Genomic DNA, 25,972 nt, shown 5'->3' with positions numbered 1-25,972 from the left:
AGGGATTTGTTGGGATCAATGAATAAATCATCCAATAAAATCCAAAATCTAGGGTTTGCCATTAAAATTCCTAGATTCAAATGAGGGGTTAAATAAAAAGTCAATAGTGGTCTTAGAGGTGAGCATCAAGTTCCCCATAGAGTGATTTAGCTCAATTTCCATAGATTTCTAAAGGAACTATCAATAATTAATATTGGATAATAGAATAGGTTAAACAAATCAGCCATAGACTTTATAGAATAGGTTAAACAAATCAGCCATAGACTTTATAGAAAAATGGAAGAGAGAGTGGAGTCTCTACCTTCAAATCAAAAATAGGATCTCAAGTTCTTCCTCCACTTCTTCTTCTTCTCTTTTTCCCTTTCAATTTTGCAAAAACTGATTCAATCGTTGAGTCTCTAGATTAGTTAGGAAAGTAATGCTAAATCCCATTACATGACACATCCACTTTGCATGGGCTAGGTGGCTTTGTCCACCAACCACTTCTTCCATTCTAGCCACCTCCTACTTCACTATTTGTCCAACAAGCCACCACATGCTTCCTTAACCATCTCCTACTTCACTATACACCAAGCCACCTCCTACTTCACTACTTGTCTAACAAGCCACCTCTTACTTCTCTATTACAATATAACCCATGTGCTACATAAATAAATAAATCATATATACATATGTATAGATATAAATATAAATACCATATTATTATATTGTATGTAACTTATATTAAATTAATATGATAATACTTCTTAGTTTTTAGTAACATTATTGTAATATAATCCATTTAAATAATATATAATAATATATTACACAGAATTCTTGAAATTTCATATCCAACCCGCATCGGATACAAGGCCGGATCCAAGACTGGGAGTGAATCCGTGCGTGAATCCGATGTTCCCTATTGTTCAGTCCAGACCGGACTCAAGGCTGGACCCAAGACTCTGCTTGCATCCTTTCTTGCCTCCGATGCCTTATTTATGGTTTTTTTTTGCTTATGAAATCCTAGGGTTTTTCTTTGGGGATCTTCTTCACTTTCTCTAATACACTCTCGCCAAAAATAATATTTAAGTTTAAAATATCAAACACGGCTTATGCTTGTCAGTTAGTGGAACTTACCACGATCCGTACATCTGTCGATGGGTCTTGCAACTAAACAGGGGAGGTATCCATCATTTTATTGGTATATGAAACATTGTTGTAAAGGTTCTTTCTTCATCATCTACCCGATCGAACACCCAACCAAAGTTCCATAATGTAATCGATGTCACGACTTCCGGTTCCGGATCTATACTCAAATTCGGGTTAGGGTTCGGGTTTCAGACTTACAACCAAAATTTAAATTAGCCCGGGTTTTTGGGCACGGGTGTAACAATAATACTTAGTGACGGTTGAATATTATGGCCTCTAATAGTCTAATATATATTTTTAGAAACAGTATTATTTTACCACCATTAAAATTTATGAGAAAAAGAACTGTGTCCAAGAGTGTGGCTTAAGGCAGAACTCCCATAAGTCTATCTCTCTCCTCCCCATATGAAAAGACACCTAATGACCCCTTGTCTTGAAGAGGAGAGAGATACACACATGGATTGGCATAGGCCACACTCCTAGACAAAAAACTACTTCCCTTTATTTATAAATTTTCAAATTGCCTATCCTAACTCTGTTGCAAACGAGGGAGGGTGGTCAGGGGATAGAAGCGGGAGTTGTAGATCGAAGAAGGGAGCATATGCTACAGATTTTCATCCTCTCAAGTGCAGTACATTTAAGAATCCATCCGTAAAAACATAGGTGGTTGAATTCTTAAATGCGGTGCACTGCCCAGGGATCTAGATCCTCTATTGCCGAGCTGCCTGGCAGGACCGTGCTGCCTAGACACGGTGTTGCACGCAAAGACCGCCTTACCCCCACTCGGGCAAGGCATTTGGGCAGGGATAAGGCAGATATTGCACGCAGCACCGTGTCTGGGCAGCACGGTCCTACCGGGCAGCTCGGCAGTAGAGGATCCAAATTGACTGCCCAACACACTTGATAGGATAAATTTCCATAAATCACCTGTATTTATTTTGGTTGAATATCCTTTTCCCGTATTTTTCTATTCCTAAAATTTTAATATATTTCCATAGAGCAAGAAAAGAAACGCATGCAGTGACTCAAACGTAACTACTTTTTCTATATAAGCATACGAAAACAGTGAACCTCACACAAAGGAGGAGGAGGAGAGAGAGAGAGAGAGGAGAGCAAGATCGATAACAATGGCTTCATCATCAACTTATTATTCTCTGTTTCTTCTTATCATCTTCTTCACACTTGCTTCCATTGCTATGGCTCGTTCTCAACCAAATCAAATTGAAAGAGACATATTAGCTCAACAAGAAGCAGACCAAGTGATGAGACTTCCAGGACAACCTTTAGTGAACTTCAAACAGTATTCTGGGTATATTACTGTGAATGAAAGTCATGGAAGAGCACTGTTCTATTGGTTCTTTGAAGCCACAAATAATCCTGAGAACAAACCTCTCCTTTTATGGCTTAATGGAGGTATTAATTTTAACTCATTTCTGATTTCTTCTCAGTTGGATTCAATAATTAGGTTATAAATGTTACACAGGAAAATTGGGAATTTAGGTTTAAGTTTCTTTTCTTGATGTTTCCACCTAGTCTGTTGACTCTGCTCTTCATTATTAAATTTTTTTTTAATATTATCATTATTAATAATGGCTTTACAGTTCTGTCTTTAGTCTAATTAAGATAATATTTTGATTATTTTAATTCTCCTTATATACCTCCATTGGCATTGATAAATGTTTAATTTCTTATTAGTTAAAGATTGGTAGTTATTATGAATTAAAAAATCATTTAAAGGTAGTTGTTATGTCATGGGCTATTGAAGAAATTTCTCCAGTTTCCAACCCATGTTCTCTAAACTCCAACCCATTTATATGATTTATTTATTTTCTTTGTGTTTTAATATGTGAAAAAAAAAAGGGGATAGGGTTCCTACACGGATTCGGCTCCTTTTCTTGGAAGGCATCGTCCAATGAGTGTCCAATGAAGCATTCGACGGTTGGGCTGTGCCGCAGACATATCGGCGTGTGTTCAATCAGCCATCGGGATGTGTGCGGCACAGTCCAGCCGTTGGATGCCTCATAGGGCACTCAATAGGTGATGCTCTCCAAGGAGAGGAGCCCAATCCTCTCTACATTACCCTAGTGCAGTTTTGGGCCAATAAGGGAACCCTCTTGGGAATTGACAAAAGGAGGGGCATTTGTGACATTTCACCCTCTCACATGAACAGTGATATGTAAGGAGGTGTGCAATTTCATTTTTGAACTGACGTTGTACCAAACTCTTTCCAATTTTTGTTTTATACTGTGCTATTTATAGAATGTCCTCTAATTTCCAACCTATTAGATATATAGTTGGAAAATCTGGTTTTTCGATATGATTCGGCTTTTTCAAAATCTGGTGAGTCTGGCGAATCAATTTTTTGTTGTGGGGGGGGGGGGCGAGGAGTGGTAGAGGGGTGTGTGAGCGTTGCTAATAGCTAAGAAGAGATTGGATATGTAAATTAATTGATGGGTCTCAAATGCATGAAAAGAAGTCAAAGAATTCTCCTTTGTTAATGGGACTTACAGCCTAGTTTGGAATAATAATGCATCATTATAAGGGTCTTCTTCCTGGCTTCCTGTTCCTTAAAAACAGGATTTCTACAGCCTGGCCTTGAACATGGGTGAACAAACACTGCTTAATTCCTTGAGAATAATAAATCATAAACTTTGAATATTCCATTCTAAAACATACCAGCCTATTAGGATCCTTCAGAAGATTTGGTCAATGCCAAACAGATCCCATGAAAGGAGAAGACTTAGGGAACTAATTCACCTAAAGCTCAGCTTTATTACTTAAATCATACACCACCACATGTTTATTGATTCATGTTTAAGCTATAGAAGATAATTCATATTCCATAGTTCCATATCAATTACGAAAAGGATTTGGTGTGGGTTGATATGGTATTGGGTTCTCTCACTTTATGAGTCGGTTTATGGGTTTGAGTTCTCCCAAGGTCTATATCGGTAGTACCAAAGAAACTGATCATCGAACCCAACCCTCACATGAAAGGATCGACCTAGTGCCAAAGTGAAGCATTTAGGAAAGGGTTACCTGCCTTTAGGCAGAGACCCTGAAACAGAATCGAGCCCCTTAGGAAACTGATCCTTAGTCCCAACCCTCACACTGAAGGAGCAACCTAGTGCCAAAATGAAGCTCCTAAGAAAGGATTACCTGCCTTCAAGCAAAGACCCTGAAACAGAGTGGAGCCCCTTAAAAAAAAAGGTATATTTATCAAGTCATCATCAAATTTCAGTAAATTTATTTAATCTTCTAACCCCTAAGAAAGGGCTACTTGCCTTCAAGTAAAAACCCTGAAATAGAGTGGAACCCCTTAGAAAGAGATAAATTTCAGTAAATTGATTTAATTTTCCTAATCTTAAATTACAGGTCCAGGATGTTCTTCTATTGGGTATGGAGAAGCAGAGGAACTTGGGCCATTCCTGATGCAAAAGGGAACCCCACAGCTCAGATTTAACAACTATTCATGGAACCAAGGTAAGTCTTGTTCACACCCACCCTCCATTTCTTATATATCCACTTATACTATATCCATCTGGTCCCATATCCACCTCCTCCCTTTTTTTTTTCAAGCTAATTGTCATCTTGTCCCATTTCTATATCTCCTGGTTCTCTCTACCTTCCTATATTATTGGTGATCATGAGCTGAACCCTCATCTTCATGACCAATTCATTTAAACATTTGAATAAACAATTTCATTTGGAATTGATTCTCTTCATATAGACACACAACATGGACATTTCTGATCAAACTGTATCTATTTTAGGATATATGGGTTTGATTAATTATTTAGTAATTATTAATCACAATAATTGTTGTTAATCATTCGTAAGCAACAAGAAGCAACATTATAATTAACATTGATCATTGTCTCAGTGGCCAACTTATTATTTGTGGAATCTCCGGTCGGGGTCGGGTTTTCTTATACAAATACAAGTAATGACATCATTGAATTAGGGGATACAATCACTGGTAATTAACATTGTACAATTTTTTTAAATTTGTTTATTTTTTTTTTTTATTTCCATGCTTTTGTCTTGTTTGGTAATGTTTATACTGTGATTAATATGTATTATCAGCTAAGGATTCCTATACATTTCTGGTCAACTGGTTTGGAAGATTTCCACAATACAAGTCTTATGATTTTTATATTTCTGGTGAAAGCTATGCAGGTATAACACTACCCTAGACACAAGAATTTTCCATATTTATTAATCACTTTCTCTGTATTTTGTGTATGTTTATTTACATTTTAAAATTGGAGTAAATAATTTTATTTTTTTTAAAACAATTCTTAGGGCACTATGTTCCTGAGCTTGCTGAAGTGATCTTTGATTCCAATAAAAATGTTTCAAAGGAAGAATACATAAATTTCAAGGGTTTCATGGTGAGTTTTCCTTTTGGTTAAAAAAAAAAATAAAGAACAAAAACTTATTAAATGACTTAATGAGATTAGTGATTTAATTAAACAGCTCATGATAATAGGACCCCAAGCTCCAAAAGTTGTGGGCTTAATTGTGGGCCTATCTTAACCATTCAGCCCATAATGCTTGGAGTTTTTAGCTCTTAGAAGTCATTATAATCTCTAGAATTACAAAATATAATCTCATTTGCAATTAAAAATAAGCCATAATTTAACATTTAAACTCTTTTAAATTGTACTATACAGATCGGTAATGCATTGATGGATGATGATACCGACCAGACCGGAATGATCGATTATGCTTGGGACCATGCCGTGATTTCTGATCGACTTTATCATGACATTAAGCAGTATTGTGACTTCAGTGTCGAAAATGTAACGAATCAATGCAACGATGCCCTTAACGAATACTTTGATGTGTACAATATTATTGATATGTATAGCTTATACACTCCAACATGCGTCGACACTAATGTGACTACAAGAACACATCGAACGATCGAAGGCGCTGCTCCAAAATTATTCTCAAAATTTGTAAGTTATTTCATTAAAGATAATGTGATGTATGGATAGAAATTTCCCGGCCCGGCCAGTTGACCACGCCGAGCACGGGATATAAGGGTTATCTACAGGGTGTGGGTTTTGGCCCGCCCCATGTAGATCTCAGCCTGATATCCAGTCCCAGAAGGCCCACCCACTTATAGTAGGACTGGGCTGGGCCAGTATTGGGCCTCTCTCTTTTGTTGCAGTGGTAATAGATATTTTTAGATTTTGTTAATCTGTGGCTCAATTTACATTAAATCTTTAACAGGATAAGTGGCATAGGAGACCAGCTGGTTATGACCCATGTGTGTCTGATTACTCTGAGGTTTACTTCAATCGACCAGATGTCCAAGAAGCTCTCCATGCTAATGTCACAAATATTCCATATCCATGGACTCATTGCAGGTAGTTATATGACTCAAACTTGGGATAAATTTACCCTATTTCCAATCCATGCATATTCATAATTAATGGGAGAATGTTCTCTGTGCGGGGGCGCAGGGTGCACCCAGACACATGGGGGTGGGCGCAATGACCACCCTGCCCCCCTGAGTGGCAAGCCCATGTGTCTGGGCACAGCTTGCGCTGCGGCACAGAGAACATGAGCCCATTGGTAAACTAGGTTTTTTTACCTTTTATCAAAAAAAAAAAAGGGGTTTTTTACTCGAGTTGCCCTTTTCAAAACCTGATGAGTTAAGCGAGTCATGTTTTTTTTTAGTATCTTCCTTCTTCTCCTTCTTCTCCTTCTTCAAGTGAAGAGGGACTGAGGCTATGGTTGCTTCATAGGTAACAAGAAAAAAAAGGGGCTAATATTACAGAGAACAGACAAAAAATTTAGGGTTTTGTTTTAGTTGTAGACAAAACTTATGGTTTATGAATAATATATGAAAAAAGAGACTCAGTGAGTTTCACATGATTCAAACAAAAAACATCGATAAAAACTCAGACTGACTTGGATGTGGTCTGATCATTTTTTAAACTTGAGCAAGTCTTCATGACTCTGACAAAGTTTCGTGTTTTTTTACTCGACTCGGGTGACTCGTCCAAACCAATACCTAGTTTTCCAACTATTATTGCATAACAATGTACCTTCTTCATTATTATTATTATTTTTTGGGTTGGCGTTCTTTATGGGGGAGTGTGGCCCCTGCGCTCGGGGGGCCAATGAGAGCATGAGTTTTGGCATAATGGGGGTAGGATTTCCATCTTTCATAGGGACAAGCCAGTCATTTCACCCCCTCTATGTCTAAGCGTAGACGGTACACTCCCCCATAGAGAAATTTTTTCCTTAGATTTTTTTATGGGTGGGTGGGGGGAAGGGAAGACAACTCACACTAATCTTTGATCAACAGTAACAACATCTCATTTTGGAGTGATGCACCTTCTTCCGTACTCCCAATCATCAAAAAACTTATTGATGGAGGCCTCCGTGTTTGGGTTTACAGGTAATTAAGCTTTATTACAATTTTTTTTTTCTCTTCTGGGATGGATTATTATTGATTATCTATACCTTATGTAATATTTTATTTGTGGGTTACTAATGATTTATCTATAATTAATTCATTTGATTTAAAAATTAAATTTATTTATTCTGGCAGTGGAGATACTGATGGTAGAATCCCAGTAACCGCAACCAGATACACATTGAATAAGCTTGGGTTGAAAATCTCGGAGGATTGGACTCCTTGGTATACAAACCATGAACAGGTAATAAATTTTTGGGAAAAAGATCTCTGTCTAGGAGTGTGGTCTATGCCAGCACTCCCATGATTCTATCTCTCTCCTCTATGAAAAGACACCTTTGCCCCCTTGATTTAAGGAGGAGAGAGATAGACACATGGGAGTGTTGGCGTAGGCCACACTCCCGTACAGAAAACTGCTTCCCTAAATTTTTTTTTCCATATTTTTTTCTTTTTCTTGTACATGTAAGTATATAACCCTGGTATTCCCTTAAATCACTCTTTATGGAAAGATTAAAGATAAAAAGGAAGGAATGAAAAAATGGGAAGCGATAAATTTGGTAATTCGAAAAGAAAAAAAGGAGAGGACTTTTCAAGGGTGCGACGGTCATTTTCCACACCCCTATGTCTAGGTGTAGGGACAACGCACTGCACACACCCGAGTAGCGTTCTTTTTTCTTCGGTGATCAAGAGATAATTTTTATGATAATTGGTGATAGATTGTCATCGTCACCAAATTGTCCTCGGAAAATTAACTCTGTCCATGAATCTATCTCTCTCCTCCCTATGTGAAAAAGACACCTCTACCCCTTGTTTTGAGGAGGAGAGAGATAGACACATGGGAATGCTAGCGTAGGCCACACTCCTGGACAGAAAATTGCTTCCCTTAAATTAAAGGAAATGTTTTCCTCCATGCCACATGAAGGGAAAAGTACACCCATTAATGACAGTGAGAGTTTGCCCCTTATTTATGAATGGTCGAAATTGCCCTCATTGTTGTGCGATATCTTTTCAAAGCCATTCGAAGGGCTCACTCAAGGGATTTGATTATGGTTGAAGGAAAACTAGGTCCTTAATTAAATATAGGGAAAAGACTGAGCACACTACCTGCATATCAAGTGACTCTCCTGCTTTTCCTATATGATACCCCGTCCCACACCCCTATTGGTGCTGCTTGTTAACTTATTGCATGCAGGCGGTGTTCCTATCCCTCTCCCTTAAGTAAAATTCTGAAACTAAACCGTTTCCTGATTATGAAGAGGGACAATGAAATTTGACCAGAAAATTGGATGAAGATTCTTAATCATATGGTCTCACCTAGTAATTGTTAAGTTTGTTTTCCTTTTTAACTCCATTCCATGTTGGCATTTTTTTTTTTTTTTAATTCATTCCTCATGATTTAATTTATTTTAATTTTTTACTTATTTTCTAACATAGGTTGGTGGCTGGACTATTATTTATGATGGGCTGACATTTGTCACCGTAAGAGGCGCTGGTCATCAAGTTCCAACCTTTAAACCTAAGAAAGCACTTCAGCTGATTACACACTTTTTGGCCAATGAGAAGCTTCCATCCAAGCCATTTTAGCCTAATCACTCTCAATTTCCATTTACTTCATTTTCTTTTATTTTCATTTGAAATAAAGCCATTTATATCACAAAAATAGATTTCCATTTTTCATAGTAATTTTTCCATTGAAATTCCAAGGAATTAGAAGTGTATGTATGTAGGGAAAGGTGTTTATTTGTTGGAAAAATGTAACATTTTAATCCATTATTGATAGATTTCATGAATGATCATGGAAAATCTAATTTTACCAGATTCAACTTATTATAGTTTTGCAACTCTATTTGTGTTGCACTATAATTTAGTATCTGATTTGCCTCTTTGCTCTTTTTTTATTTTATTTTTAATAACTTTAGTTACCTACCTAAGGCGGGTTTCCAAGTTGGCGGCACATCATTGGGATTCATAACCCAATAGAATGTTCATATGGTGATTTCTTTCAATGATAAGTGTCTTCAATCTCTACGATGACAAGCGCTCTTGTCAATGCATGTATCCTTGTTTCCTACAAAGTAAGTGAGAAGAGGAAGGACCACATTAGGTATCTTACCTAATACAATTAATCTCATTAATAATATTATGGGGATATTAATGGGTAAGTTATTGTCATTATCTCTCCAAATAAAAAATAGTTTTTAATTTTTAATCCAATTAATTGCATATCGATCAGTCCCTCGCTAAAACAATATCACATAATTGACTATAGGGCATGTAATATAATTACTATCAAACCTCAATTCATCGAGTATATTCATGCAGATTCTACGCCAAGGATTGGACAAATACATTTTATTAAATATTTAATACAATAATATAAAAATATTACTAGATTCATATTTCTATATAATTGTACATAGAAATTCTCTCTCCTTGATATTCCCCATAAGGGTAGTGGGTTTCGTGTTGAGAGGCTCTTTAGTTCATGATTAGAAATCGTAAATCCAATACACCAATTTATAGTCCAGATGAAATCAACCATGGGTGTGCCAAAATCCACGATGTGTAACCACAACGACAAGGACCTCTCATGTCAAAGGACCAATCAGATTTTATAAATAGGAATTTTGTTACTTATCAAATGGCAATGACACATGCAAGATTCTCGTGTGATCCTATACAATGCACACACTGTATGTGCACTCACACATATGTTTTAGAATCAACATTCTAAAGAATATATGATGTGACGACCATATGAACAAGATATCCGATTTTATCCCTAGTCGAGTATGCTTTAGGTGAAAACCTAAGGACAACATAAGCCCATTAATTGTCATGCATATTATATTTAATTAAAATTTCAAGTTTGATGGACATAAATTTAACAATCTCCCACTTGTACATCAAAATTAATATCCCATATATTTCACACTCATGTTCTCAACATGTTTCTCAAAATATAAAAGTGACAAACCCTTTATCGTGGGACCAGAAAATTGTCTGCAAAGTCGATCTTTGTGACGGATACATCACCTGTGGTATAATCTCTCTAACACGGAGTCAGTTATTGACTTCTGTTTGGCACTATACCAAATAATCATTTTGCCACCTAACATAATGACCATGTCAATTGTGGATCTTAAAAATCTTAGTCTGTGTAACCTATGATTGATAACTGATCTAAATCGTGTACAAGAAAAAAATCATTGATCCTCCTCAAATACCTGAGGATATTCTTAATTGTAGTCCAATGTCTTGTCTAGGATTAAACTGATATCGGTTCATTACCCCTACTGCATAGCAAATGTATGACCTTGTACAAAGAATAGCGTACATGAGGCTCCCTATTATTGAAGCATAGATAACTCTTTTCATAGCCTCAATATCCTCAAAAGTATGAAGACATTATGACTTTGAGAGAATAATTACACGTCTGAAAACAACATTTTCTCTATTAAAATTTTCCATACTAAACCTAGCCAAAATTATCTATATAAGTGGATTATAATAAACTTAACATCCTTTTTTGCGATCTCCCACAAGTTTTATGACAATGATGTAGTTATACTAAGATCTTTCATTGAGAAAATTGTTGACAGAAAATTGTTGACAACCAAACTTTTACAGATGATAGCATACTCGCATCATTCTCAATGAGCAATATATATCATCTATATATAAGACTAAAAAGTATACAATACTCCCAATGAATTTCTTGTATACATGTGAATCATCAATGTTTTACTCAAACCCAATTGATTTGATCAATTGATTAAAACAGATGTTCAATTTCTAGAAGCTTGCTTGAGACCATAGATGATCTTAGCAATTTACATATTTTACGTTCTACTATAACAAAAGAGAATCCTTTTTACGGACGTATGTAGATTTTCATCAAAATATCCATTAAGAAATGTCGTTTGCATATCCATTTATCAGATCTCGAAGTACAGTGTGTGACGATTGGAAAGAAAATCTTAATGGATTTACCATCACTACTGGTGAAAAAGTCTCTTCATTATCGACCTCTTCCTGAGTAAGGGTGTTATTAATGGGTCGGGTGACAAGGATACCCACCAGAATTTCAGACGTCGGATTGATCTGCAACCTTTGGTTTCGAAACAGAAACTTGAAATAAATTAACAGAAAAGGGGCAGACATGGCAAGGTACAGGCAAGAGACAGAGGAGAGAGAGAGAGAGAGAGAGAGGATGGGTTTACTACGACAAACAGTTTGAAAAACTGAGAAAACGGAGAAATTTGTAATTATGAAGTATAAACACCACTTTCACCTTACCAACAGCACAGATTACAGTTCACAGATGTGCTCTCTCTCTCTCTCTCTCTCTCTCTCTCTGCAACTCTCTTGGTCCAAGCCCTCAAAACCCCCCAAAGAGCCACGCCAAGGCTTTATTTACCTCAATCACTCATCAGTTCTTAGAGAAACCCTCATTAAGCCTCTTACAGTCAACCAAATAAGCAAACCCATAAGCCATATTCTTGATCGTAGCCACATGCAACTCCCTTGCCGAAGTCGCCGTCGCATCCGTCGAAAAGAAAACCCTAAATCCTCTCACGTACGCCTCCCTCGCCGTCGTTTCACAGCACAAATTCGTCATAACCCCTGTAATTATAACCTCCTTTATCCCTCTTTCCACCAAATACTCCTCCAATCCAGTCCCTCTGAAGCCACTGTAGGTGTTCTTTTCAAGAATTTTATCGTCGCTTTTACGGTTGAGCTCCGGCATCAGCTCTGCCTCGGGTGTTCCGTCCATGACCAGATCATTGTTCCACCATTCTCCAAGCATTCCGTCGTCGGAAGGGGACTTGTGGTTGTGGCGCGTGAAGATTATTGGGATCGAGAGGTTTCGGCAGAGATCGATTGTGGTATTGATTGCTGGGAGGATTGGTTTCGCCATTGATGCGAAGTAGTTCTGCATGTCGATTACTAGTAGAACTGCGGTTTTTGGATCTGGATTTCTCTTCCTGGTCTCGAATTTCTCGTACGAGTCCGCCATCGTTGCCTGCAGGTGAAGGTCGGGTGTGGAACCAAGAGGAGGAAAGGAAGAACAATGACGAAGAAGACAAAAGGAAAATCCGTGCCAAGAGAAGTGAAATCTATATTTTAATTACAGATTTACCCCTCAACGTATAAGAATTTACAAGACAAAAGGAAAAACGCCAGTGGACCCCTCCAGATGCTTCATCCGATTTTCTCTATGGCCGTTTCCTATTATCCAATCATATAATTTTACCAAAAATTTTTTTTAAAAAAAAATCAGAGAATAAAGGCAGGAGCACTACTGGAGTGATTAGCAGCAGCGTCTTCTGCTTCTTCTTCTTCTTCTTTCTTGTTCGTCTGCTCCTGCTTCCAAGTTTGTGATTTTAGGGCTTCTTCTTCGGAGGTGAGAGAGATAAGAGATGTCGTATCTTCTACCCCACTTGCACTCGGGTTGGGCCGTCGATCAGGCCATCCTCGCCGAGGAGGAACGACTCGTCATCATTCGATTCGGCCATGACTGGGACGAAACCTGCATGCAGGTACTATGGCTATCTTTTATCTTTTGTTCTTAATTCGTTTGAATATATCTCTGAATCTTAATTGTTTGCTTTAATTGATCCGATTTGATGTTTTGTCAAGTCCTAATTTGTTCGTCATCCTTTAGTTATGATGAAACCCTAGCTGATATCATAATTTTTTTTTATTATTTTCCTTCTGAAAATTCTTAATAGGTGTTCCCTAGGTCAAGAATTTGTGATATACTTGAACCCCCTTAATTTCAATTGAATCTCTTGGTTACCTCATTTATTGGGAGGACTTTGGTTATCCTCTGCTTCTGTCAATGAGAAAATAGCTTGTTCGGTGTTCTTTGCTTTTTATTGGTGGTTTTTAAGCAGAATCATTCATTGGCGCGTTCTGAATTTGGTTCTTTATTTTGTAAGATTAATAGAAGTAATCTTCCATATATAGACTGTTAACGGGGGAGTAAGAGTTCTTCTTTTGTTTTGGGAGATTAATTTGTGGGTCCTAGTTGGATAAGTTGTTAAGTTAGGAAGGTGAAAGTTTTCATTCACCATAGGTCATAGGTGAAGAGAACACCCATGGATCCATGGTTATAATTATCTCCCCCTCCCCTTGTATGTTGAAGGTCTGAAATACACTGTTCCCAGAGTCCAATCCAAGTGCAATGATGGCCATTGGCTGTGGTGAAGGAAATCTTGGTCCAGTTGGGAAGGCCGTCTTTGGAAAGTTTAGTTTTTATTTTCTTTGGCCAAAGTTTGTATGCACTGTCGTCGTGCATGTGCACGGCCTGCATTCAGTGTAGTCAGATGGGCAGAAATGCCCATCCGAAATGACATAACACAACCACCCCCTTATATGATGGAGTCGATGGGAGAATCTTCCGTGCATGAATACCTTTCCCTTTTTCTTTTGTTTAGTTGGATAAGTTGTTTGGAAATTTTTCTTAGCAAATTTAATTTCTACTTTTTAATGAGTCTAAGTTGAATAAAAAAGACTATATAGGAGACTCTAGGTCTTGTACCAAGTATGACCTCTGACAGAGCCTATTGGAGGGCAAGGGATCCATGTCCCAAACCCCATATAGCTGAGAATCTCCTGACGTGCTGGGCTATGCCTCTTTCCTGTTACTATCTTTCATCTTTCATTTTTCTATTTATGTCCCATCTTTCATTTGTCTTTCTTCCTTTTGCATCTCTCATTTCTTTCCCCATCTCTCTTCTCCCATCTATTCTTTCCCTTTTTTGGTAGAACTCTATTTTGCCCTATTTTGTTTTGTTTGGATCCATGTAGCCAACCCCATTAAGTTGAGTTAAGGTTGAGTTTGTTGTTTGTTGTTTTTGGAGAATCTATTTTTAAAAGTTTATTTTTCTTCAAGTGAGGGTCAAGTTATGAGTGTAGGAAATTTATTTGTTCTTTACACCAGAGTATACATACATTTAAACCCCTTCTATAAATAAATATGTTGGAACCCTCATAATTTCTGTCTCTCTCTTTTATCTCTTCTCTTTCCGTTCTTTTTGTTTGCTGTCAAAGTTACTGTGTAGAAATTTCATACTACCAAACAGCAGAAGTCCAAGATCCTTACATTTTTCTATAGCAACAGAGTGATAGGAGCAATGCCAAACCACAAGACAAATCCATTCAAGTTTGTCTAACCTAGCTTCTCTCCCTTGGTCCTCTGACCTGCAACCTATTGATGGAATAGTGCATTTTCTTGTCACACCTTCTGTGTGGGTGGAGAACTTCTTCCAGTTCACACATAATGTGTTAGTTAATGGGAGGATCAAGACAATATTTATAGATGTGGCGAGGGATCTAAGGTGAGAGGATTTGGCAAGTAACCCATCCATAACAGGAAACTTATCAAGTTAGAACTCTCTGTTTACCTAATTCCTAAGTCACAGGAAACTCATAACAAGGGTAAGTTCAGAATTGGCTAAGTCTGATCCTTAGTTTCTATTTCTGAGACACCTTGGTTTCTCAGCATCTGGGCATTAGAATTGGGTATAATTTTGAGGTGTTGAATCACTGTAACTACCCTGAATTCGACTGAAATATGAAGCCCATCAGATCAGCCTAGTTTCTATTTCTGAGTTTAGTTGATCTTTTCTGTGTTTCAGCCTAAAACAGCCCAGCTGATAGTCTTTACCTTGTACCATTTTCTCACCTGTTGTGATTAGACCTCTTCATAAGGTACTGTTGGGTATAACTGGAGGTTGTAAGGGTTTAAAGACCTCACTGTTCACCTACTGTTGTGTGATTATTTTATGTGTTGTCTCCAGAATTGGGTGTTATGTGTTCTGATTTGTTTGCATAAGAGATCCTCCCTGGGGTTTTACGTATTCTGATTTGTGTTGTTGCCGGAATTGGGTGTTACGTGTTCTGATTTGTTTGCATGACAAATCCTAAAAAGGGTGTACCCAGTGCACGAGGCTCCCGCCACTGCGGGTTCTGGGGAGGGTCATAACGTATGCAGCTCTACCTCTGCTTTCGCAGAGAGTCTGTTTCCAGACTTGAACCTGTGACCACTTGGTCACAATGGAGCAACTTTTACCGTTGCACCAAGGCCCCCCTCGTTTGCATAACAAATCCTACCTGGTTTAAATACGTCACTGTTCACCTACTGTTGGGTGATTCTTTTATGTGTTGTTGCCGGAATTGGGTGTTAAATGTTCTGATTTGTTTGCACAAGAGTTCCTACCTGGGGTTAGGTCACTTATGACTCGGCCTTACATTGCCTACTGAGGACAGTGCCATCATACCTTCGAAACTAAATTATAGTGAGTAACTGGAACATAAGTAGAGTTGCAGGAATTGAAAGGGTGGTTGAGGTTGGGGGATGCCTGGAAAGTGTCAAACACTTGGAGTCAGACTTGGAGGAGGAGAGTAGTCAAGTGGATAGAGACTTCTCCCACTCTTGCTACTCACTTCTCCCTCCCTTTGTGTTGCTTGCTCTAGTTTCTCTAGGCTTTCTTGGCTTCTTTTTGGTGTCTTTAGAATAGGAGGTGAGACCTTATTTATAGTGTTGAGGCCCCCTTCACTTCAATGGTAAGATTATGGTAGGGAATCACTACAACCCTAGGATATTTCGGTTAGGTAATCAAGGGACTAGATTGGCCCAAGCCATAGATGGAAGCTCCCTAAAAGGAAGGAGGATACGTACCCAATCAAGGGAGATCTAGGCAAGTTGTGGGCAGCAAGGGAGCATCATTGGATGGCTTCCGCAAGGCATCTGGCGGTTTGGCCTCCAGGTTGGGCAGCTCCTGCAGGGGAGTTGGAGGGTCCAAGTGGAGCTGCTTAAAGAGCCGCCTAGGCTGCTGTAGGGTTTGCCCAGGACTCCTCCAAAAGTGGTCTAAGGTTGCTCCTTGGTCCAGCCAAGGTGGTTCAGCAGGATTAGTCTGGAGTTCAACCAGTTATATCCGCTTTTCTGATTTTTGCAAAACCCCTAGAAACTTTGAAAATTCATATCTTTTGAACTGTGGGTCGAAAATTACAAATCAAGCTTTGTTGGAAAGATTTCTTCGAGTACTAACCAATGGAACAAGAATCGGGTGCTGGTTTGGTCGAAAATATTTTCGAAAATGCTTTTGGTTGGTGGGCCCGTCCAAAAGTAATTCATATAAAATAATGAGTTAAACACGCCGTTTTCATTCCATCTTTTAGAACTGAGTAAAAAAAACCTAATTTTAAAGTTTGGGTCAATTCTAAGGTTGTTTATTCGGTCAAACCCTGCCAAGGGCAATTTGGTCATTTTAGAGCAGTTTCCCGAGATCTCTTCGGGGGAGGGGTTCCAATTTGTTAGGTTCAAGGTCCGGGGAGGTTCTCCAGTCAAAATTAGGCCCCACATACCATTCCAAAACAATGTATCATCATCGTTCCTTGCATCCCTGAGTGACAAAATTGGGTGTCTACACACAGTCCCAAAACAGTATCTTATTTTTTATTTTATCCCTGTGCTCTTCTATTTCTGTAAAGCCTGAATAGTGTCATCTCTTTTTCCACCACCTTTCCTTGTGGCTCAGCCTTGGAAATCCAAAACCTTAGGTTGTGCTGCGTCATTTTTCCTCTTCCTTTCCTTCCTTTGCTCCTCTCTGTTTGTCTATAATCTGTTCAACTCCAGTTTTGCAAGTAACGAAAGAGGTATTACATTATCATGTCCTCATAACTGGATGAACCAGGAGAAGAAAGTGCATGTGTAAACAAACCAGAGCTTCATTTAGGGAATAAAAAAAGCAATAATTATATGGATTTTTACATTCTGTACTCATTCCCCTAAAATGGACCCTCACATGCCTCTAGAACTCACTAAATCAGTGCAGGGAATCACCTTATTTCTGTAGAACTGATTCATGAATTGAGAGTTGGCCAGCAAGAGTTAGAGGGGGGAGGGGGGGGGGGAGAGGACATACATTCATGGGAAGATAGCTGGCATGGTATTGGAATTATTTGCTTTTTGCAATGGCGTTTCTTTTCTTTCTGTGGTTTCACTACTTTAACAACAAATTTTATGCACCATCAGATGATATATTTCTTCAAAGATTGTAGAAAGATATTTCGTTACTCATGTCTGTTACAATTCATCACTTGAAGGACTGGGTATTTCCCCAGTAAAGTAGACTATAAGTCTATATAGTAATCAAAGTCCGACTATTGTTGCTAATGATCTACTACCCAGGTAGTCCCTTTTCTTCAATTGATACTAAAAAATTGAGTTTTATCCATCTTTAGAGTTCAGAATGCCATGTTCTTCAACCAATTTTGCCTCCGTAGTGCAAAACCTTTGTTGGGCTCTCTCCTTCCGACTAGAGCATGGTGGTTACCACTACAGTTGCCCTAACAGCCTCTTCTTTGCCAATGCCAGAAACATATGCATTAGGATTGCCACACATTGAGGAGGATTTCAATAGCCAACTGGTTAAAACCAGGTGTCTGATGGTTGAATTTGAACCTTTAATTCTGTATTCCCAGTGTCTGATGATTTCAGGACAGCTTCTGTCTAGAGTCTTGATATCTTCCTAGTCCACCAGCTTGATTTAGTATCCAAACTGTTCAATTATTGTTGATTTAAAATTAATGTTATAATTTTTATTGGAAATGGACCCATGGACCCAGTTCAAGTTACTAATGTAACTGGGTATTAATAACATTTCTGGAGAATGGTGGACTGTCTAAGTTGGGAACCCAGCCTGGGAAGAAAATAATGAAGTTGAATGCCTTGTGAAATTTCATGTTTTATTTTTGACAGTAAGAATTGTTCTCTTTATCAAAACTGCAACATTTTGTAGAAACATCACTGAGAAATTGACTGGGTGCTAATTCTACTGTGTGGGTTTGGAATTTGGATTTTCTGCATACCTACTAAGCTACCAATGGTCATACTTAAGGGAAGTATATCTACTGCAAGTTCACTGGTATATATTTTATATTACTTCTTCACCATAAACACAACCAGTGTCATGCTTGTCCTCCCAAAAAAAGTTCTTTTCATTAGTCATTCTAGCCAATATTTAGTACCTTCACTCAAGTAGTGTGTTTTTACACATGGATGATCCTTGCCTTATCACCTGTTTGAAGTGAATCTATTCTGAGATATATGTTCAACTTTGATCCTCTGGTTTTCGAGCACAGTTTCTCATTTTGCATTATATCCAATCATTCATAATATACTTAACGTTACTCTAATGTTGGTTTGATTTGTGAAGTAAGCATGACTTAACAGATTTGTAATCTGTTATGGGATTGGATGGTCACATCCAGAACTTCTCAGGTTTATATCTTGCAAAGGCATTAGGTGGTCCAGGAAGTAACAGGTGATACAATAGGGTAGCACATTGAAATGTGATCTTTTGTGTCTGTTCATCACATTCTGGGCCCACATATTGATAAGTACCAATTAGAAAATTTTGAATACCAAAATCTTCCTTGGAGATGATCTCAACCATCCAAAATCAGCTGGGTCTTCTGTTAAGGATTTGTGTTACTTCCACTTTTCTTACTGGATAGCATTGGGACTACTATAATCAAGTATGTTTTATGTCATACAAATGATTGTTTGATTTGCAATCTTGATCCGTTAAAATGAGCAGTAAAAGAAATCTACTCAAGCGGCATACTATTCAATGATGTATAAGGCTGGGTACTGTTATTAGAACTGCAGTGTTCCCCTATATGCTAGTCTCATTTTCATCTATTCAACAGTCGTGTGCATATTATGCATTGCATTTCTTTCCTTTCTTCTTGTGCCTGGGTATTGTCATCTTCATTGCCCAGATGGAGGTTTTTGCTATGTCGAGTTTGAACTGGAATCAAAACCTGGATTGTATATGCTTCATTTTTACTGTTGATTTATATGTCCTGATAATCCTTACTCAGAGGCCTTCAAGTGGCATTTGTTCTGCTGACATAAGTTTAATGATCTGTTGGGTTTCAGATGGATGAGGTGCTGGCTTCCGTCGCTGAGACAATAAAGAATTTTGCTGTTATCTACTTGGTGGACATTACAGAAGTGCCTGACTTCAATACTATGTATGAGCTTTATGATCCCTCAACAATCATGTTTTTCTTCCGCAACAAGCATATCATGATTGATCTTGGTACTGGAAACAATAACAAGATCAACTGGGCTCTTAAAGACAAGCAGGAGTTCATTGACATTGTTGAGACTGTTTATCGTGGAGCCCGAAAGGGTCGTGGTCTGGTGATTGCACCCAAAGACTACTCCACGAAATACCGTTACTGAGCCATGTGGTATTCCTGTATTGTTTATCCAATCCGACTGTATGACACCATGTACCTACTATAGGAAATTTATACTCTTTGAAACTTGACTGTAATATTCATGAACTGCTGGATGGGAACACTGAAGACATGAGCATATAACTTCATCTTGTTCAGTTTATGGTGGTTGTGGCCGAACTGTCCTGGCCCAAGGTGGCCTTGTTGCTCCACCAATCTTGATGAGATCAGCTAATATGACAATCCTGACAGAATTTTGAAAGTTTTGGAGAGGTGATGGTGTGGCATGAGCCCCATACTAATTGATAATTAAAAACCATGGTCTGGAGACTCTGGTTCGGCCATGTTTGAGGATTTGTCAATTCTGTGCTATGTGAAATATTAATTCTTGTCTATGGTCATTTGAATATGATTCGGGTACAAGAAATGTGGACTTAGATCCGTCTTATATGAAGAATTGCAACCTGATATTACATATATGGAAAAAGAACGTTAATCGGTTGTGTGGTTCCTGCATCTAGATACAGTATCATGCAAAATTACCGCTCAGCCCCAGTGAATTAAAAAATCTCATTCAGTCAAATGCTCCTGAGTGCGTTCTTTTTGGCCCTGCGTTGGTACAGGCATTACATGTCCAAATAGTGATTTCTTGCGTTAACATATATTTATGATTCATACGCCAAGTGATTCAGATGCAAAGTAAAGTGAAATTTTTTAACCAAATGTGGAATGATATGGAGTTAAGAGTTAGTAAGATAATCATGTGGGGTAAAGATTATAGGGAGCTTCAACCCAAAAAAAAAAAGATTATAAGAAGGATTTTTTTTATATAAGGTTTGAAAATTTCATATTCTTATCTTTTAATTTCCCTTGCAACAAAACGGAGCATGATTTCACTTTTGTTCCTTTAACAAAAGACTTTTTAAGAGTATCTACTAAACCACTTATTTGGGAAAAACCGATCAGGAAGAATGGGTGAAAGTTTGGCCAGTTCTGTTGCTGAGCATCGACTAAATCTATGACATAAACTATTTGATGATTTTGATTAGAGAGCATTCAAATTACAGTTTTACCTGTGGCAAAGAAAAAAGAGAAAAAAAAAAGAAGAAACAGGAATATCACTTGGAAAATTGGGTTGAACACATAAGCTGCACGGATTGGGGACTTCATTTTTTTTTTTTGTGGGGGGGGGGGGGGGGAGGGGAGAGTAGTTAAAAGAACGGATTTCTGGAGTTAAAAAAATGACCGAACTTGGTCCGAGTCTCTTCTACCTCAATGTTTTCTCCTTAGTCTACCAAGCTGACCGAGTTTTACTGTTTCTGCTCCCATTAATACATTTATTTTTTATGGGAACATACTTATATTACCAAAACTCCAAGTCTGGTGTCAATTTATAACCAAAATAAAAAATTGAAATTGAAATTGACTGTTTAAAATCAAACCATACTTAATATAACAAAAGACGGTTCAATTTTGGTTTCAAAATAGAATATTTTTTTGATTTGGTTCGATTTCACTTTCAAGATTAAAATCATCGGTTCAAAATAAAAACGAATTTAATTACCCATTTTTTAACAGAATAAATTAAATTCCTTTTTAATGTTTTAAATTTTAATTAATGTAGATTATAAATTATATTATTTAATTTTTGGAATAAGTTTGGTGGATTATAGCTTTAGGAATCAAGGTTTGTGTTTTTTTTTAAATGTAAAAAATTTACCCAAAAGTAGGGCCTAATTAAATCCAAACCAAATCAAAACCAAATATGGAGTGATAAAGAGCCAATTAAAATCGAACCAAAACCAACAGGATCGATTTGGTGCTTCTTTGGAACAAATAAAATAAAAAATCGAAAATCGAACAGATTGACACCCTAGCCCCTAGAGTGTCAATGTGTACCACCATATATTGATACCAAGATCGTACCGGTTTATCTTTATCAAACTGAATAAATTTAATATGGTATCGATATGAGATATTTGTATCGAGTCAGTATTCGATATGGTATCGGTATAGACAAAACAATAAAAATGCACCATATCATACTAAATATCTGTATTAAGATATGGTATCAATATGAGATACTTACACTGATGGGTATTCGATACAATATCAATATGAAATATATGTTTAATGTATCATACCAATACCATACCAAATACCAGATACCGTACTGATTGACACCACTGCTAGGGTTACATAAGTGCACTCCCAATTATTGATTTCGTTAATTCTTGCTCTCCGGAATTAATTTGGGAATAAAGTTCGGTTTCTTGCTGCCGCAGATTGAACTGAGCTGATCCAAAAGTTCAAAACCTAGCCAAGAATTAGGAATCAAGGAACATTGGGAACGTGCTACTTGCGTTCAGATAAAACACCTTCACCCTTTCGGTGGACCTCTATTCATCACTCTCCACTTTCAAGCTTTCTTGCGAAAACTAGAGAGCTTCTCCCCGCGAGCAGCGAAGAGCGTCTCTCAGACCTAGGGTTGTCAATACTTAAACCGAACCGGTTAAACTGGACCGATCCAACCTGAAAGAGACTGAACCACATCGGATCGATCTCTTATTGGATCGGCTTCGGTTTGAGGGTCTAGTGTTCATTCGGTTTTGATTCGGTTCGGGCCAAATCGACGGTGCACCGGGGAACCCGATCGATAGGCCCGTACCGGAACCGAACCGAACCAACCCAACCCGTCACAAACCCTAACAGGCAACCGTGCTTCTTTCACTCAACTCTCGACTCTGGACTCTCAGCGGCACTCAGGTCTCAGCCTCTCAGGCAACCGTTCTTCCTTCGAATCTTCTTCTTCCCCAAGACTCCATGAGGCAGCAACTCCGATCAGACCTATGTTCTCTCTCTCTCTCATACCTGAAACCCCAAACCATCTCTCTGTGTCTATCTCCTCTTTTTGTTTGAAGGTTCTCCAGTCTCAGTGCTATTCCAGGAAATCCAACTGCAAGTCTTCCTCTGTAACGATGTGGTCATGACTTAATTAACACAACAAGCATTGTTGAATTCGTTTCAATCTTCACTTCACTCTCTCTCTTTCTTTCGATCCAATCCAGGTCAGTCCAATCAAAATTTTGTATGGATTTTCAACCTTTTCTCTGGGCACTCAAAATATGTCCCTTTTTTCAGATTTTTTTTGTTAGAATTATTCTATCTGTTTGTTCCCCTTAATTTTTTCAGTTAGAATCGTTAATGGGTATCTTTAATTTCACATAAATCTCTCTCTGTAGCTGTTTTATTTTATGTATTTTTTTAAATTTTTTTTCTGAAGATTTAGTAGTATTCTAATTTAGATAATCGATCATGGATTTTTGCCAGAATGAGCTACAAGCTCCGTAAGTAATCTTTTATTGTGCAGTCTGATGCTTTTTGAATTTTTTAGTTTCAGTTTCTAGCGTTTTTTTTTAATATATGGAATTGATATTTGGGTTACTCTAAATCTGATGTAGAATCTTGTGAGGAGTAGTTTTGGTTCATGGCTCTGAATTTGCAGGTTTGCTGTGTTTGAGATCGTTTTTGTTTTTCTCTTATCTTTCAATTTGAATTTGGTAACTTCTTTAGGTTTGTTCGTCTCGTTTGTGCTTTGGTTTATCTAATCATATGGGGAAATTTGCACCAAACTCTATTTGTTTTAAGCCCTTTTCAATAGAGTAGCTTCTACAATTGTAATTGGTGAAGAGGAAAGATACAGAGTTTTTAGTAAGTGCTAATGGTTTCAAAAATTTCTGTGGCATTACTAGTCTTAGATAGTTAGATAGAATCCTTGTATTGGGCCATGAACTTCAACTTTTTGATAGAATCCTTGTATTGGGCCATGAACTTCAACTTTTAATTCTGTGTAAATAGTTGAATGGATTAAAATATGACATGGTTGTTCTTTTTTTTTTGATTTGCACTGGCTTAAACAGGGTTAAGGTTAAAGGTATTTAGAGTCATGAAGTTCAGGGAAGGGAATATAGTGGAGCTGTTGAGAACAAAACTGGACCCATGTGGCTCTTGGTTTACTGGCAAAATAGTTGAAGTAAGTAGTTAAAAAACCGGTACCGAACCAAATCCAAACCGATATCAAACCGTTATCATAAACCGAAACGAAACCAAACTGCACCGAAACTGAAACCGAGCCGAAACTGAAAAGTTCTTACTGGATTGGTTTCGATTTCTCTAAAAGCCACACAAAAACCGAAAAACCTGAACCAAAACCGGACCGAACCGACCCATTGACACCCCTACTCAGACCTGGTACGAACCTCTCTCTCTCTCTCGGTTGAAAGCTGCTGGAGGCGGTGAAGTCCACTATAACAGAAACCGAAACTTCATCTCTCAACATATTCACACCAGATTCATGGTTTCAAGCAGTGAATCGTTTGCTTATGATTCAATCACTTCCTACCGCCTCCAGTAGCTTTCAACTGCGGCGTAAAAAATAAAGGCAAAACCACCTTCTTCCATCATCGTCTTAACACTCTTTTTGCAGAGGTTCTAATTACACCTCCGTCGACGTTGTTCGATTTTGAATTTTTTTTTTCCTTTTCCAGTGCTCTGTTTTCACCAGTTTGATGCTTCTTATCTATCAATGGTAGATTGGATATTTGTTTTTTTGTTGTTTATAATTTTTTTTTCTTTTTAATGATCTAACCCTTTGTGCTAAGGCTATTTGATCCCTATCCTGCTTTTATACAGAAACTTTAGTAAACAATTTAGTTACATACTTAATGTCCCAAAAAACTGTGAAAATCTCCCAAAACCAATTCTCGCCAATCAACCATGTTTTGACAGTCAGTCCAGATGTTAACGGTTTTGGCCCTTAATTTTCTTGCTTTTTGAAGCCCTCAAGAATGGAAGCGAAAGCCATAGAAATGGCAGACAAAATATTTGTCATGAATAATAATTGAAGCCCATCCTGCTTCACCTGTTTCCTTAATATAACTCCCATCACAAATGATAATATAAGATCCATCTTTAAGAAGCTCATGGTATTCAATTAGAGACAAAGGGTTAGAAACAGGTTGAGCAGTATGTTGAAGAAAATGGAGAATGTTTTATGTTTTAATCATAGACCTAGTTATTGATGTTCCAATTAGGCACAGGGTTAGGAAGTGACTCAGAAGCAGTACATTGGTTCCTAGCATTCCAAATGAAGTAGCATGTAATTAAAAAATAGATAAGAAAAACAGCATGTCCTTCCTAGTAAATGAAGGGAATCTTACAATGCTTTCCATCAAATGAAACAAAGATTGAGCTTGGAGGTATTAGGACCTCATTCCCAAAAACCCAGTTGCCCAAATTCTTTTTGAGAACTCACATGATAAAAACAAATGCCATTCTGTTTTTGTTTCCCATGCGCCCAAAAAAAAAAAAAAAAAAAAAAACAAGTTGAGTTGTTTTTTGTTGTTACACCTTCATTTAATAATTGTCACCCCAAAAAAAAAAGGAATCTTGAGGGTGGCTGAGATGAAACATCTGTTTTGTGTTTTGGGTGTGTGGATATATTGAGAGGGTGGTTGATTTGAACTTTGAAAACATAAAAATGCTGGTGGAGGGTGATTGATGGGATAGTCTTACTATTGGTATTAGGTCATGAAAAGTTGTTACTTAATTGATTTCTACTGTTAATAGTATGTATTGTTTTAATCAAGATTTGAGATTTCAGTTTCCGAAGTATATTGTGTTTCGACCGAAATTCGATTGAAACACTATATTTTTTGGTTGACCATTTCGTTTGGCCATTAAAGTCATATTTTGATCCAGAACTTCAGGAAAACCCTAATTAAGTATTTCTAAACATATATTTAAACCTTTAGATAGATTGTAAAGAAAACACACTCAAAATGGTAGTTTGGTTTCATACGCTACGTTGGTAGTGTACACCGTATCATGCTGTATATTTTCTCAAATGTAGCCTATTCTACACATAATTTAGTATTAAAACACACAAAATCCATTGGCTGCAAGTAAAATATGTATTAGGAATGAAGAAAAATCATTTGATTTTACACAATGTCAAAGTGTTACAGGTACAAAGTCCATGTGTACAAGTGTGACAAGTAGTCAAGTACAAGTGTACAACCAAGGTTAAAACACCCCTACAAAACCGTTCGTCCAACTCTATGTTAGTACTGTATAGAGTTCCAGGAA

At 37.6% G+C, this 25,972-nt stretch overlaps 3 protein-coding genes and 1 long non-coding RNA gene across 5 annotated transcripts; 3 read left to right on the top strand and 1 right to left on the bottom strand.

Moving 5' to 3' along the window:
• The first annotated feature begins 2,222 nt into the window (after positions 1-2,222).
• Positions 2,223-9,387, top strand: LOC122663965 (serine carboxypeptidase-like 34). 2 transcript variants are annotated; one of them, XM_043859635.1, is made up of 10 exons: positions 2,223-2,541; positions 4,504-4,611; positions 5,012-5,107; positions 5,215-5,307; positions 5,434-5,522; positions 5,805-6,092; positions 6,370-6,506; positions 7,454-7,546; positions 7,700-7,808; positions 8,999-9,387. In XM_043859635.1, exons 1-10 carry the CDS (start codon positions 2,256-2,258, stop codon positions 9,146-9,148), a joined length of 1,449 nt encoding a protein of 482 aa, XP_043715570.1. In that variant the 5' UTR covers positions 2,223-2,255; the 3' UTR covers positions 9,149-9,387. The 2 variants fall into 2 exon arrangements, with proteins under 2 accessions (XP_043715570.1, XP_043715571.1); XM_043859636.1 differs by lacking the exon at positions 5,805-6,092.
• A 2,482-nt stretch (positions 9,388-11,869) lies between these two features.
• On the bottom strand, positions 11,870-12,630 carry LOC122663772 (nicotinamidase 2-like). The gene has a single exon (XM_043859417.1). It carries the CDS (start codon positions 12,582-12,584, stop codon positions 11,997-11,999), a length of 588 nt encoding a protein of 195 aa, XP_043715352.1. The 5' UTR covers positions 12,585-12,630; the 3' UTR covers positions 11,870-11,996.
• Positions 12,631-12,902: 272 nt separating this feature from the next.
• LOC122663820 (thioredoxin-like protein YLS8) lies at positions 12,903-19,914 on the top strand. Its single transcript, XM_043859469.1, has 2 exons — positions 12,903-13,107; positions 19,521-19,914. Exons 1-2 carry the CDS (start codon positions 12,988-12,990, stop codon positions 19,827-19,829), a joined length of 429 nt encoding a protein of 142 aa, XP_043715404.1. The 5' UTR covers positions 12,903-12,987; the 3' UTR covers positions 19,830-19,914.
• A 2,933-nt stretch (positions 19,915-22,847) lies between these two features.
• Positions 22,848-23,845, top strand: LOC122665296. Its single transcript, XR_006333465.1, has 2 exons — positions 22,848-22,893; positions 23,746-23,845. It is a non-coding gene; the product is annotated as an uncharacterized LOC122665296 (long non-coding RNA).
• Positions 23,846-25,972: the final 2,127 nt, after the last annotated feature.

This window comes from Telopea speciosissima, chromosome 6 (assembly GCF_018873765.1).
Source record: "Telopea speciosissima isolate NSW1024214 ecotype Mountain lineage chromosome 6, Tspe_v1, whole genome shotgun sequence".
In the NCBI taxonomy this organism is placed as follows: domain Eukaryota; kingdom Viridiplantae; phylum Streptophyta; class Magnoliopsida; order Proteales; family Proteaceae; genus Telopea; species Telopea speciosissima.
This window is presented reverse-complemented; position numbering and strand designations above follow the sequence as displayed.